The 14,222-nt window shown below is 41.4% G+C and overlaps 1 protein-coding gene across 10 annotated transcripts in view; it reads right to left on the bottom strand.

Moving 5' to 3' along the window:
* Positions 1-14,222, bottom strand: part of SERGEF (secretion regulating guanine nucleotide exchange factor) — a 276,912-nt gene that overhangs the window by 216,072 nt on the left and 46,618 nt on the right. For all 10 annotated transcript variants that reach the window (XR_009460009.1, XR_009460010.1, XM_059722612.1 and 7 more), the window contains one exon: positions 355-518. Coding sequence is in view for 8 of the 10 variants with exons in the window: in XM_059722612.1 (XP_059578595.1) it covers positions 355-518 (164 nt within the window). In the remaining 2 variants the exon portion in view is untranslated. The remainder of the gene's footprint in view (positions 1-354; positions 519-14,222) is intronic.

Raw genomic sequence — 14,222 nt, 5'->3', positions numbered from 1 at the left:
GACCCCGCCGTGACATGGTTAAGTTCCTATCTCATTTGTTACCCAGGGTGATAGCAGCAACTATTTCTCCTTCACACTTAACATCTGAAAAGGACAAAATAAATTTGAAGCTGTATTTTTGCTTCTAATAGTTACAAGTTTTCTTCATTGCTTCTTACAAAGAACAAACTTGCTTCTGACTACAATGGTTAAGAAATCCAAATAACAGAGTTAAATTACATTCAGATTATCTGAAGGGAAGCAGGACATATTATTGCTGCATTTTGAAATGAGTTTTATCCAGAGATTATTCTAATTCCCACATGTCCAAAAGGAGAAATTCTAAAGCTTGAAGTAGGACACAATTTCCCTTACCTGAGTTGCTCCAGTAAGGTAAGGCACAGGAACTGGGACATTAAATAACTGCTCCGAATGCTCTTCAGATATTCTGCACACCTCCTGCCTTTGTCCATCATGAACTGAACTTCTTCCAAGTTGTCCATAGTCTGCTCTACCCCATGTGAAGACCTTGCCAGATTCTAAATAAAAACACACAACTATAGATTATTTCTCCATGAAGCCCACAGAGGGTCTGGATAACCAATTTCAAAACTAGAGCAACCTACTATATGTCCTACTTATTATCCTCTAATTCAGGGGTTCTCAACCTTTTTCTTCCTGAAGCCTTCCTCAGCATGCTATAAAAACCTCATTACCCACCTCTGCTGTTCCCTGCACAGGAGAGGACCCCCCAGCTCTCTAGCCCCACCTGCACAGCCCCGGGTGTAGCAGACAGAGCTGAGCAGTGGTGAGCCTTGGGAACACACTCACCTGAGCAGCAGCAGTGAGGAGCCTTGCCCACCGATAGCACCACCTACAAGATAGAAGCTGTAGGCTCAGGCAGGGCAGACCCACCTCTGCTCCTTCCTCAGGACTCACCTCCCCCCTGGGGGACCAGGGTGGCTCCTCTCCACACCAGGCCAAACCAGGCAGACCCCCTGAAACCTGCTTGTGGCCCCCCAGGGGACCACAGACCCCCAGTTGAGAACCACTGCTCTAGTGAACACATGAAAGCAGCAATAGCAAAAAATAAGTAATCTGCTTTGTGAGATCTGGGAAGACAGAGGATGTTAAGGAGTAAATAAATAATGTTGGCTTTGCTGCAATTATTGAAACTTTGGCAATTTACTTTCAAACAGGAAAACTGTGTCCCACAAGCCACATATTGTACTTTGGATTGCCTCAGAAAACCTGCCTCCAGTATGAGTGGTACAGAATTCATACATATTTGTTTTAAAAGAGAAACCTTTTAATTTGGTTGGAGACACACACAAAATAGCTTACATAAAAGTCCAAGATATTTTCCTTCCTTCCTAGTATTTGGCAGTGAAACATCCTCTGTCCCTGTATTTAACATAAGGTTCATGTCTTCTAAAGAGAAGGCACCTTCTGTCACAAACTTCTGTTAGCTGCAAAATAAGGGCTTCTTCTGCATGGTAAACTGGTGCTACAATCATTATTAGCCATTTTAAACCAATTGGTTTTGTTGATTTTCCCCCCACCCCAAAAAAAGAAGTTTAAATTAAATAAAATCAGCAGTATTTTAGATCCTTCCTATGCTATAATATATTGGATAGGTCTACAAAGCAATGTCATGCAGAGATATTTAAGCTAGCTTGGGTACCAGAACCTGTGGCACTGTAAAACAAATGAATGCTGATGCTGCTTGATGCATAATACTTTGCAGATATGTAGCACTTTTTCACCTTGAATTCTCAAAGTGCTTTCTAAACAAAGCTACGTATTGTTAACCTCATTTCTTCCTTCTACTGGGATGAATTAAAGCTCTATAGGTGGAAGCAGTCAGGTTCACCTCCCCAGACTGCTTCAGGCTGTAAACAGATGTCTCATTTGAGGTGATTCTGATTGATTTGAGTAAATGCCCAGGACAAAAGGGCTTCCAAGCTGCACTGCAGCTCCTCTGACAGACGGCAGTCCAGGAGAGCAGGAAATCTGACAAACTTGTCCCTGGAATGACTGGCAATTAACTAGAACCAGGTGATATTAAGTTACAGCCATACACACCATTGTCCCAGGGGAAAAACTATTAGCACATTCTGTCTCTTATACTTCACAGGTACAAACCTGTCCCTGTTTGTAGGATTCCAGGCCAAAGGCTTTCTCCTGGGAGAAATGCTATATCCATTTACAGTATAGCTACACTGGGGAAAAAATTCATTTGGGTTGGTTAATTCAGGTTAGAATACCAATGAAGTCAGGTGACTTATAACTTGGGTTAGGAATTCATACATGGAGAGCCTGGGACTGAACCTGAGACAATAACCTACATTAAAACCCAAAGGTGTAGACAGAAGAGCAGCTCCCTGTTGTAACTCATGGTGCTTCTGTCCGGTCCCAGGGGTTTGGATCCAGCTGCGAGTGGCTGCGAGCCTGCAGCTGCTCTATGCCCCTGCCCACTTACGGCCCCAGGGTTGTTTTTAGCGGGGGGGAGGGAAGAACAGAAGCAGCTCATTCCAGCCAACACAATCCAGCGCCAGCTAAAAAAAACTCAGGCTGAACTCCCTCTGCTCCCTCCCACACCTCCCATTCTAAAGACAGCACCAGAAGCAGGGCTGAGGTGCATCAGCCCAGCCCTCCTCCTGGCACATGCAGACACAAGTTACAAGAAGACGCTCCATTTTGGAGTGTCTTCATCTGAACCCTCATGCAAGAGCTCAGATTGTCACAGGATTGGGCCCTTTTAAAGTGGTCTACAGCTGTGCACTTGTGTTTGGTCACGGTTGTAGAGCATTTTCAGGGGCCAGATTGGGCGAAAATTGTAACTTCTGTCTGTCTCTCAAGTTACTTTGTTCTCACAGCCATTTTAACCTGTTCACAAACTCAGGCTTACAAGCCCCAGTTAGGAACCTGTTTGTTTGGGTTTTTGAGGTGGGGAGGTTTCCAGCATATAGTGACTAGGTGAGGTTTTTCTGATAAATCACCAGCACACAAAATTTTGGAAAATCAGAAGGAACATAAACCAGGCAGCTTTTATTTGGCGGCTGTACCAAAGAGATGGGGACAGAGATATTGCCAGACTGGATTTTAACCTCTGGATTCTCCTTACAGACCTGACTCTTGAGTCCTGACCCCAGCCTTGCTTACTCTTGGACTTCACCTTGTAGATTATCCTTCAAACTTGGTAAAACGGTTTCCGATTCCTGGCTCCTGACCTTGGCTTAGTATTTTGGCTCCTGATTTGTGGCTTCTGACTCTTAGCCCTGCAATTGCCACTCCATGCCCAGCTCTACCCAGTAGGCAGGCCAGTCTGGTGGACTGTGACAACAGGAAGTTTCACTCTACATACATTTGTGACAAAAGACTGTCTGTCTTTCTTGGAAATCTACTAATAGGGGACTTATTTTTCTTAGTTTAATTTTTTTTTTCAATCTCCTTCTCTCAGATCACCAAAAATACATCCCATAAACCAGTTCAGTTTACTTCCTCTAATACAGGTATTTAGAATTCTCCAGAATCTTTCAAAACAGTTTTTGGCTTGTTTGCCAATATTAAAGAGATAAGTCACAACTTTTATTAACAGAATTACTGGTTTCTCACGCCACTGGAGCCTTGTACAAATTAAGGTAACCCATGATCAGTAGCACAAGATTTTAAAGTGCTAAACTCAGTCTACAGTGCCCCTAGCTAAACACTCTAGCTAATGCCTTTTCAAACAGAACAGATCTGCCTACAGTAGGTATATTGGTCATCATCTTTTCTTTATCCCTTCCAAAGTTTTGATGGATTTTTTAATATGCTTGGCACAATATGCCAAACCTGCTAAACATTTCCCTAACTAAACTAAATAAAAAGATGCCAAAGACCTTGACAAGAACAAGTTCAGCTCATCAGAACCAGCCTTAGGGCAAATGGTGCTCTGGGAGAACTTGTATTTTGGCACCCACTCCCTTCACCCCTTCATTTCAGAAATAAAGCTCTAATCTCAAAAGTGTTTTATAATTTACTAAAAACAGATACAAAAGTGGAAATGACAACATTCAATTCAATTTTATTCAAATAATAAATTATACAAGTCATAAAAGATAACATTATAGCTAAGTGACAAATAAACAAAACATTAAATTAAACACTAAACTAATATATAACAATAACAAAAAAACTTTTGTTCTCCAAGATTCCAAGTCTCAGAAGACAACCCTGCAGGCCTTTGCTGCTGCAAACTCTGATATTGCTTGTGACAGGTCTATATTTTGAGCCTCAAGCATTCTTAATAGACAGGGTGGCCAGCTCACCAGGTCAGTCATAAATATGTTTCTATGAGCTTCAACTCCAAGAAGTTCTGTTTGCTGTTTGCCACCAATACAGGCATGGTTAACAAGATACTGAGTGCTATCCATGTGTTTGGGATGTTGTCATGAAGTTCACTGTTGTAAATAAATTGCAGAACTTCTTGAGGCGTGCTACAGTCCTTTGGAAGTAGACTTTGGAAATAGCAAAGTTCTTCATAGCTGAATTGATGCTTTTTATGGCAAATGTGCGGGGCTGGTTTAAACATTAGATCAAAACCAAGATTTTCACCTATTTCCTTAGCTGTTGTGAGAGGTCCTCCATACCCAACTTCTCTGTAGTTTACAATGTAGTCAGGACAGGCATTTATCAAGTTTGCGAGGGCAACCATGTTGACATTTTTCTTGTTTTGCATACTTTTGCTCACCTCATTGACTAGAAAAACAATATTGTACCACTGCAGTGGAGACAACAACTCTGACTTCAGCAAGTTGACATTGGGGTGAGCACTTCATGATGGATACCAACATCCTCTTGCTCCAACTCAGCCAAGGCGATATGGGCATCATGGACTTCAACTGTTTGGTTTCAAACAACTTTAACAATTTCAGTTCTGCACTCTGAGGATGTTCACATACTGAATCATTAGTGACATTGACATGATCTGTGAAAATCTTCCAACGATGAACAGAGGCAGAGAACAGAATGTAGAACAAAACATATCCTGTTTTATCCTTTGCTCCACTTTGACTCATGTTCGGTGGAAATTGAAATGACTAGGTGACCTTTCATGATGCACAAGGATCTGAGACGTGTTTCCAATCATTTGACCCCTCAAATGCTAGGGATGACTTTGGATTTAAGTCAAAGAGTTTGCAGCAGAAACAGAAAACCTTGTCAGTGGACTCCAAGTAAAGCAGCCAGCGCCACTTTAGAACTTCACCATTTTCAAGATTTCTGTATAAAAATGTCATAGAAAAATGGTGATTCTGCACATCAAAAGGAATATCCATGTCCTTTACTTTTGGTGGACCATTGGTCACTAGCAGATCTCGAATTTTGGGTATCAGACTGGGCCATAATACAGGACCAGAAATGGCATTGCCATGATTAATGGGAATCATTTAATCTCTGTCACTAGTGGAATCATCATTACTCTGGTCCAGATGAAGAATTTCTGTTTTGTTTGGGTGTCTCTCTTTATCGTGTGATGATTCCTGGAAGTTGAATTGTGGATTATCTATGTATTTTTCATCTGATGTCTCCACTGTGACTCTCTTGCTACCACTATATGGGTTGCCATTAACAGATTTCAAGTATTTTTTCATCATGTCTGCATCCTTTATCATTGCAGCCATTCACTGAGCTATCTGTTTCCTCTTCTGGACCCTGACATTCTCTCATTAGGTATCTGTGACTTGTTTCCTTCCAAGTTTCATGACCAGTGAAAATTAAAATGAGCATCCCAGAACACCCTAGCATTTGTTTGCAAAGGGTCATGGCTAGTGAAAATTGAAATGCGCATCCCAGTACATGCTTGCAAGGGTCACAGCCAGTGAAAATTAAAATTAGCGTTCCAGCTCTGGCCCCAATCCTGCTGCCGCCACCACTGCCAAGCAGCCACTCCCCTCCCCCAGGTGGTGCAGCTTTGATATAAATTTCTATTTAGGCAGCCCATTAATGACCCATTGTTCTTTACTTCAGCTCCCTTAGCTACCTGAATAATAGTACCAGAGCTGCACTATGTTGCCCCCAACCCCCCACCTGCAGAGCTGCACCACACCACTAGCACCCCCCTGACCCTGAACACATGCCACACCATCTACCCCTAAGGCCAGCTCTGCAGCTCATAAAGGAACATTTTAGAAAATGAACAATTAAGAGTTGCTGGTCAGGACTGCACAACTTGAGGAACATCCAGCAGGTATATAGTATATCCCAACACACAATCTCATATGTTGGTAATCTATAATCATTAAGCTATCCCAGCAAATATTCCTAGTAGAAACACAGATTATAACAGTTCTTGCTGATAAAAATGATGTCAGAATAATACAAGCTATAGTGGTTATGACAATACTGTACATAGAATCTCCTGCCATACAAACTGTGAATGCTATTTGATAATGGGGACTCAGTATGCAGAGAGGTGGTTATCCATGTTAAACTGAAGTCAGACAGAAGGTAGGGTAGGGTAGCATCTTAGAGACTAACTGGTCCTGAGAGGCAGGGAGCTTTCACAAGTCCCACCATACTTTATCAGATGCTGTGTGCATGTCTGTATGTGCAAATTCCATTTTGCGCCCAGGCTTTGTCTACTGTCTCAATTATCTTTTTAGCTCCCTCATGAACTGAAATGTTTAAGGGTAGCAACACAGGTCTAACAATGAGGGTCATCAAATCTTAATTATCATCTATTCACTGAAGCACTCTTAGATAAAGACTTAGCTACCACCCAGAAGAATTTAATAACCAGGTAGTGAAATAGAATCAATTAATAAAGCTGTTCAAAAGTCACCTTACAAAAACAAAGCAAAACTGGTGGTTATAAAAGAAAGGGTCCTGCACCAGCCTCTTCTGAAAGAAGAAGACAGCAGAAACAGAAAGGCAGTTTTAGAAGTCTGCAGTGGCAAGCCCCGCCAGACAACACAGCCCATGTGAAGCTGTGGGTGGCAGCAGCAGGTGAGGGGCTTTCCCAACCCACTGCAGCTGCTGGTGCTTTGGGAGGGAGAGATAGGCAACAGGTTTCAGGGACAGGTTTAAACTTTAAGTTGCCTGTTATCTCCCTCCACCAGCACCTGTGAACAAGCAGCTAATTGCTTAATTGATGACTCATTAGGCTGCCTGCTGTTTTGCTCTTTAACCTCATAGGCTATGGCAGGGGTGGGCAAAATGCAGCCCAGGAGCTGGATGCAGCCCGCCAGGCCATTCTATCTGGCCCACGGGGCCCCTAAAAAATTTAGAAAATTAATATTTATCTGCCCTGGGCTGCCTGTCATTCAGCCCTCAATGGCTTGCCAAAAATCAGTAAGCAGCCCTCTGCCAAAAATAACTGCCCGCCCCTGGGCTAGGGGCACTAGTTCCCCCTTGTCCCTCTCCCTCCTCAATGCCTCACTCCCTCTCTCCTGCCTACCCTGCCGCCTTCCTGTTCCTGAGGCACTGCAGCACTTCCCTTCCCTGCCAGATGCTAAACGTTAACCGGTAATGCATTACCGGTATAAATATACTTATTTTTTAAACATTTAATCTTTCACATAACTAAAAGAGGCAAATGCAGGTGTGTGTTTTGTTGTTTTGCTTAAATCTGCCTCTTGTGCTGTCTAGTATTTTAGAATATGTTTGCAAAACCAGTTATATGCCATAACTATCAGTTGTCCCTGGCAAGGTGAACTGTAAATCAGAGTTACTAGCACAAAAGATTGGCTAGGCTGTCTCAATTTGGAAGGTGGTTAGTTCTTATCTTCTGTAGGAGACAACTCCCTAATCTAGTTCCTGCTCCGATGAACGCTCGCCACCCCCAATTCTCATAACCCTCCTTTTCTTTGCTGACCGCTTTTCTGTTTCAACAGAACGTCCCCTGCCACGGGAGGTTTAACCATCTGCTTTTTCCCTAAGAAATCTTAACAAAAATTGCATTAGGTTACTATAGATAGTATGTGCTCCATAAAACATTGGTTTAACTTTCAGCAATAATAGAGTTTGGTATGAGACAGACAAGTTCCAGCCCAAGAAGTTAGTCTTGTCAAAATTAGAAACACTGGAATGTGATGGAAAGTGGTAGGCATCCTTAACAAGTGGTGCTTTTACTGTGCTACCTGTAATATAGATGATATTTATACATGGTCTAAAAATACTTGAGAAAAATATTAGTCACATAGAAAAAGGGGGCTGAATTATTTAAGGTTTGAGGGTGATATAACAAAGAACATTAGTCTAAAATTAGAAAAGAATTTATCATTCGAAGTCAGGAAAACTTTCTGACTGCTAGACAATTAGACAACAGTCCATGAGGGCTAAAGAAAAGTTGGATTAAAACTTGAGGTGCCCAACAGTGAACTAAATAAAAAGATTTAGGAGATGTAACATTGCAACTTACATGATAGTACAGAGTGCACAACCCTACACAACCCCAGAACTCCACTCCAGTTCTATCAAAATATTAACACCGCTTAGTAAGATCTTGAAGCTGCACAAGAAAAGCCCCTGTACAGCAAAGCCCTTAAACTACTTCCATGCGCATATGAATAGTCCCACTGACTTTGTTGGGAACTAGTCACATACTCCAAGTTAAACAAATGCTGTGTCAGATCATGGTTGGAGTGTTTCACACTTTGCAGGAATGAATACCAAGTGAGGGGTCATGAAATGAAACTAGGTACTAAGGCCATGTGTAGACGAAACAAAGGGCATGTGTGCAAGACACTTTAAAGTAAGTTAAATGCTTTTGCACCGTTTTAATGGTGTTGCTGTTTGCACACATTGGTGGCATATTGTGCAGTAATTCAAGCTGCTATAGCAAATTTGGTGGCGTAATGCACCTTAAATGACTTGGGGTGCAGCAAACTAAAACTCCTCCAAGGAATTTTAGTTTGCTGCCCTACAGCCGCGGAGCTCAGGAGCTCTGCAGGAAGCCCATGCAGGCAGCCTGGCAGCAACCTGGGAAGTCAGGCTCTGCCCAAGATCTTATTTTTTTTCCCTCCCCTGGAGCCTGCCTGCCTGCCTGAGCTATGCAGGGGCCTGGTGCTTCCCTCCATGGCTGCGGTGTCCCCAGGACTACCCAAGCCAGATACCTGGGGGTGAGTCCCACCTGGGGGGGGGGCCGTCGCTGCCATGGAGGGAAGCACCAGGCCCCCCCACAGCATAGGGACTGCTCTCCCCACCAGCAGCTCACCCTCCCCTCCCTGCCGCCAGAGATGCAGGCAAATTCGGTTGTGTGCACAACACAGGGGTTTAAAGGGCCCTAAATTGAAGCAGTGTTTTTATAAACTCACCACTTCAACTTAGGGCCCCCATTTCATCTACTCACATCCCATGTTTAAAACTAACAAAAGAAGTTCTTTTTCAAGTGTGGAACTCACTGTCACCAGAAGTTATGGAAGAAGACTGTTAAACCAGATTTAAAAAGGGACTGGATAAAGTCCTGAGTAGCTATTGAGCATTGGAGTTAGGGATACAACCTCTGAATTAGAACTTCCTAGACCTTAAATGCTGAAGGCTGCAAGTGAGCAAGGAACAGTGGGGAAAAAACCCTGGTTTTATGCAGTTCACTCTCCATTTCAGCACCCGCTCTCTGCTCCTGTGTGACAGAGGATACTAGGCAAGATGGACCTATCATCTTGACCCAGTAAATGACAATTCTTATGTTCTTAAGGCATGGATTAGGCCCATTCTTTCTAACATGTCACTAGCACATCAAATATTGTACATTAGGAATTGCCCCAGTCCTGATAATTTAACTATCTTTCTCCATCTTCATCCATGTTTTTATCTTGTCCCCCTCAAAATTACTATTATATTTTCCCTGTCTAACCTATCACTTGAATTAATACGTCAGTAACACAGACTTTGGTGATTTTAATTCATTTTTTAAGCTGACGGCCTCCGATACAGCAGTAAGTTTGTCTTTGGCAAATCACATAAAGACGCATTCAAGTGCTTTGCCAAATACAGATTGATTGAAGCAAGTGTTAACGTGGTTGCCAAATTGGGACCTCTTTTTCACCAGAAGCTGAAACCCATGAAAGTTCCTCTAGTTGTACTCTATGTCCTCTGGCAACTGCAATGTTACCAAGAGAGAAAAAAAAAAGTTGAGAAAGATCTCAGAAATCAAGCTCTGAAAGCCTGCGGTTTTGCTTATAAACCTTACCTGTTTCTCCATCTAACACTGTACCCTTCACCATACTTCCCTAGTCTCTACTATCATATTATAAAGATATTACTTTTCTCTTTTAGTCCTTTCCCAATCAATCTATCCAGCCATGTGAAGCACTCAGGTACAACTATAAATAGAGTATTCATTTTGGTCCTGTACATTTAACATTGTACATTGAGCTGACCCATTTTTATAAAAGAGAGACAAAGAGAAAAGTAAATATGCCTATTTGTTTTACCTCACATCATTCATTTTTGTCTGAATTACGGATTTCACTACTTTACGATGACACAATAATCACATTAGCCCCTTTCCCTGACATCTCTCTCTCAAATATCCAAGATGCAACATCCAGTCCATCTCTAAGCTACTATAATAAATTCCACCCTGTGAATGATATATGAAAAAGTTTAATCTATATTTATCATAACTCATAGATGCAATGAAAGTCTCAATCACACTAAAGTTTAACTTTTTCAAAACTGAAATGGGGGGTTTTCTCTATTTATCCATTTCTCTCATGAAAATGCACACGTGTCCACACACAAGCTGAGGTGTTCCACTTGAGATCTGCTGTCAAACCCTTAGTCACTTTATATTAATTCCTTCTATGATTCATAAACCTTGTGGCACAGTTCTACATGTACAGTTATATAGTCTATATACTTGTGTACGTCTCCAGTACTTTTCTTGATGTTTTATTTATAATACCTTAATTTAATACATTAAAAACGTACACACAAAAACAAACCTAGAAGCCGATGGCTTCTACTTCCTCTTTGCTTTTACTCAAAATGCTTGACCATCTATCTTTTTATCCTTCACTTCACAGTTTAGAACCTGGAAATTCCACCTTTTCTTGCTGAAAGTGTGCATCTTGTTTATAGGAAATTAAGGTTATCCTATCAAATTCAGTATATGGAGCAGAAGATATTTTACCACTTCATGGACCTAGTGAAGGTCCAGAACTGTATCTTTCTCCAAAAAAGAAAAAAAAAAGTATATGGATAGTTACAAGCTGTAGCATACATTTTGATGAAAAGTTTCAAAACCCAATGTCATAATGCTGGTGAAATTCCTTTGTACTTTATTGAACAATTGTGCCTCAATAAAAGTTTTGCAATGGCAAAGTAATGTTGAAGAGGGCTAAGAATTAAGAAGACAAAGTACCCTGTTGAATAACATGATAGTGGTAATGGCAGTGTCACTGAATGCATTCAATTTACCAAGCAAATAATTGCCTAACCCTGACTGTTTTACCTGCACTCACCTACTGATCTCTTTCTATCAGGGTTTTTGAACTATTACAAATCTTTTCACAGCTGTGGACAGGCTCCATTATTTTGCCTTTATTTTTAAATAGTAGAATAACGTTTCCTCCTTTGTACTTAATGCTGGTTCATGACTTAGAATGGGCAATATTCAGTCTATGGGATTTTTCACGTTATTGAAGTCAATCCTGTGTTTAAATGATTTGCTGAATCAGAGAGTGATTACTGTCTTGCATGATTGTGTCTTTAAAATGTAAAATGCCTTGTCTATCCAGCATCTCTAGAGATCCAGTAATGTCAGGGGGGGAGGTGAGGAAGGGGGAGGGAGAAGAAAGGTGAGATGTGAAAACACTGTAAACCTTGTTTTATCTATAGCCTCATCTGACACAGAAAGAAAAATTAAGTTTGTAGGAAATGGGGCGGGGAAGGGGGAGGAATAAAGATTTTGTGTAAAATCTAGTTAAAAGTGAACTACTACTGAAATCAGAATGACAGGTGGGCTTGTCTGCAATAAACATGGCTGTTTCTGCAATGTCTTCACATTAGCCCACACCATCAGAAAGCAAAACCTGGAGGTTACATTTAAGCCACCTCTTACACTCTGCATTCATTCTGCAAACTGCAAAAATTCCCTCTTCATTTCTCTCCACTCCTGATTATGGAGTCATGGCTCTGCCTCACCAGCTGTGTTCCGGCTCATTTTAAAATCTAACTATGATGCATATCGCACTTTTAGACTTTTAATAGCAATGTCTTAAAATGCAGATTGCTGTCTAAATTTAGTTACATAATTAAAAACAAATCTAACTCATCTGTATGCCAGCATACAAAATTGCAGTATTCAAGGTTCAATAGAAGGCTTGACTTTTCATCTAAAAACAACTGTGTCCTAACCAAAGAGTAGAGAAGAAAAAAATCAAAATGTTATTTTGCGATGTCTCTGAATAAGCAAAGATGCATAAAACATTAAGCAGCTATGGAAAATTCAATCTATAAATGCATAATAGTATACCAGGGGCTTACTGGTCTGTGCACTTCTGCAAATGAATTCAGCACTACACTACCAAAGTCGTATGAGTCATACCTGTTCCCTGATATTCTATATTTATACCTGCATGCCCTTCTGCCCTCAGTTCTGTGCCTTCCTCCATGCAGCCCGTGTGTTATGCTGGAAACTCCCACCATCTCCTTTGTTCTTGTCCCGGTGAAAATAACCTTCCAAAAGGCTTCTGAGATGATCTAATGTTGACTAGCTGCAGCTTCAAATCAATGTGACGCTGTTTGTTCTTACCAAGTTGGTTGCATCCCAGCTCCTAGTCATTCTCTATATGCTGACTGCTTAACCAGTAAGCCCTTTTGATGTGAGAGCCAGCTCTTCTTACCTTGCTAGCCAAACACATTATGGCATCACCTAAAGAGTATTACCATATCTTCTCACACCCAATGTGCCTCAGAATAAAATACCTTGTTTTTCAAAGACAGAAAGAAGAAAAAAAATCTTTCCATGTAGTAACTGATAGTAGCAGCTAGGGAGCCAAGCCTGCTCACTGTTCTGTTCCCTGTGGATCAAGTGCTGACTTTCTCTTTTACCCAGTTAGGGGCAGAAACTTCTGTTACTATATATCCTTGCACATAATGTAAAAGGTGCACGCTGTATGCAAGAAAAATATGACATATGAAGCAGTAAGCAACTGCCGAACTGTGGATCACTGTGTATGTGTAAGAGGTCACCAGGACCTTTGATGCATACACCTAGGAAGGAGTATGGAGGAGTGGAGGCTGCCCAGAACTTCCATCCCTGCTTCGACTACTAAGATGGAATCCAAAGGCCAGACTGAGTCCAGACATTTGGTGCCTCAATAGCTGTAGTTATGTGCACATCTGGGAACTGAACCTGGGTTATCCACATGGCAGAAAGGATTCTACCACTGAACCATAACATCAGGGGGGCATATGAAGAAAGTGTACAAATTATGGATAGGAACGTTGGATAAGTCCAGGTTTGCTAGAACAATTGCTTCTGGGAATTGTTAACTATGGCCCCAATCTTGCAAACACATGCATTTGATTAACTATAAGCATATAAGTAGACTCATCAACTTCAGCACCCCAATATTTTCCAGGAAAAGGCATCTGACTTGAAGAAATAAACATCAAGTGAAGGTAACTCTGTTTCCAAAGTGGAGGCATTTGCCTTGTCCACCTACTGAAGCATGTGGTAGAGGAACGGATATAGGTGTTTAATAATGCAAGCTGACAGAAACAGTTTGTGAACACAAAGCTCAGCACCTAAAAGAAAGCTGGGACCAATGAAGGAGGTAGTCCTTCCTTTCCTTCCCACCCCCCCTTCCTTCCCCAATCTCCAGCTGGGGTTGAAGTTATGCATTTTCTGGTTCTTTCTTCTTCCTCTAACTTACATTCAGAGCTTGCTAAAACAAACATATTAACAGAGTATTTTCAGAGGCTTTTAGCATACTGCGTGCCATGAACAGACAAAGAAGACACGGTTTTCATTGTCTTGCATATCACATGTGGGGTTGGGTTTGTTTAACTCCTTTTTAAAATACTGAAAAATGGGAAGTGTCATGATATCAAGAGAAATAAGTAGCATGAGGAAAACAAATGCTTTAAAATCACCACTCCTGGGACTTCCTGAGTAGTTTCAACTACCATATTCTGCAAGAGGTACCAAGGGCACTTAGCATCTTATAAACACAGACTCTAAAATGTACCTATAGCTAAACAACAGAGTACAGGAGTTTTGAGTTCCTATGAAGAGAGTTCCCAGATTT

This window comes from Alligator mississippiensis, chromosome 2 (assembly GCF_030867095.1).
Source record: "Alligator mississippiensis isolate rAllMis1 chromosome 2, rAllMis1, whole genome shotgun sequence".
Taxonomy (NCBI): Eukaryota; Metazoa; Chordata; order Crocodylia; family Alligatoridae; genus Alligator; species Alligator mississippiensis.
This window is presented reverse-complemented; position numbering and strand designations above follow the sequence as displayed.